The sequence below is a fragment of the Atta cephalotes genome, assembly GCF_000143395.1.
Source record: "Atta cephalotes unplaced genomic scaffold scaffold00028, whole genome shotgun sequence".
Classification (NCBI taxonomy): domain Eukaryota; kingdom Metazoa; phylum Arthropoda; class Insecta; order Hymenoptera; family Formicidae; genus Atta; species Atta cephalotes.
The window spans coordinates 1,283,712-1,285,418 of record NW_012130092.1 but is presented as its reverse complement, the minus strand read 5'-3'; the positions used below and the strand labels follow the sequence as shown (position 1 = coordinate 1,285,418).

General features: G+C 43.1%; 1 protein-coding gene across 1 annotated transcript; it reads left to right on the top strand.

Moving 5' to 3' along the window:
* Positions 1–164: 164 nt before the first annotated feature.
* LOC105620638 (BTB/POZ domain-containing protein KCTD16) lies at positions 165–908 on the top strand. Its single transcript, XM_012202127.1, has one exon. The coding sequence runs from the start codon at positions 165–167 to the stop codon at positions 906–908; it is 744 nt and encodes a 247-aa protein (XP_012057517.1).
* Positions 909–1,707: the final 799 nt, after the last annotated feature.

Below are 1,707 nucleotides of genomic sequence, written 5' to 3'. Positions count from 1 at the left end.
TCCTACTTTGTTGGTTCGTATTCTTACTTCGGTCGGACGTAAGTACTACTTACTACTCGGTCCGTACCGCCGACCGACGACTCGTCTACCGTCTTCTTCTCTCTCTCTCTCTCTCTCTCTCTCTCTCTCTCTCTCTCTCTCTCTTACGTCACTCCAATCGCAGCATGGGAGACCAGGAGCAACAGGAAACGATGCCAAGCGTGGTAGAGTTGAACGTGGGCGGCGTCTTCTACACCACTGCTTTGACTACATTGACTCGCGAGAGCGATTCGCATCTGGCGGCACTCTTCACTGGCAAATTCACTGTGGAAAAGGATGCCAAAGGCAAATATTTTCTGGATCGCGATGGCGTACTCTTCCGTTATGTATTGGACTTTCTGCGCAATCAGGCACTCATTTTACCCGAAGGTTTTCGTGAACGTGAGAGGCTCAAACAGGAAGCGAATTTCTATGGTCTGCCTGGTTTAGAGAAAGCAATTTTGGAGAATACAGATTCCGGCGGACAAATTGGCGGCGCAATTGGCAAACGCGCACCAGGATACATCACCATCGGCTATCGGGGCAGCTTTGCCTTTGGCCGCGAGGGTCTGGCCGACGTCAAGTTCCGCAAGCTCTCAAGGATCCTCGTGTGCGGCCGCGTGGCGCTCTGTCGGGACGTTTTTGGCGAAACGCTGAACGAAAGTCGCGATCCTGATCATGGCATGTCCGATCGCTATACATCCCGCTTTTTCCTGAAACACAGCGTCATCGAACAGGCCTTCGACATGCTGCAGGAGCAGGGCTTCAGACTAGCGGGCAGCTGCGGCTCCGGCACCGCTGGGAGCAACTCCGAGCAACTGAAACCTGGAGTGGATTCTGAAGAGAATCGTTGGAATCATTATAACGAGTTCGTCTTCGTGCGCGATTAAAGAGTTTCGCAAGCAAGTACTTTGGCTAAACATCGTTAAAGGCTCTTATTTTGCAAAAGTATGAGGCTGCGATCGCAGCTGCGAAAAAGGACTTTTTCAGTTATTCGAAACAATTCAGATAGAAGTGGAAACATTTGCGAAAACACGTGTGTCTAACATGCGAGCGAATAACACACAATACGGAACTCTTGTTTGTAGCATGCTTTATGATACATAATGAAGTTGATATGCAATATCAAGTTTAACACAGGAGTTCGTACGAAAGCGTCGGACAATCGTATTTCGCGAAGTTCGTAATTAATTTTGTCTTGTAAGAAAATTTCTCAGTCATTATTACCATTAATCAACTTTGACATAAAAGGAATTTGGAATATTTTGACATTTGAGAATACTAACATCGTCTTCTGAAATATTATATCTTAAATATTATATCTTAAAATGTTTTTCTCATTTTAATCAATTCTTTTATCGGAATAAAGAAAAATGGATAAGACACGACGAAGATAAATATCCGAAAACTGTCGTCTTTCGATAAAACCCTCGTTTAAAACATTGACAGCGCTGAAGTAACGAGGAATTGAATTTCTGTATTAAAGAGAATTATGAACTCGTCGAACGTGACCATGTCGGGAATCTACGAATTTACTTGAATCAAAATGCAACATAGAGAATTATAAACGGCAATTTAACATTGAACGTCGAACTTAACAATTTGGGAAACATAATGTTGAAATCAAAGATGTTTCGTTAATTCATAATCATATATTTTTTATGTGTAACTAATTATTCAACTGTAAAT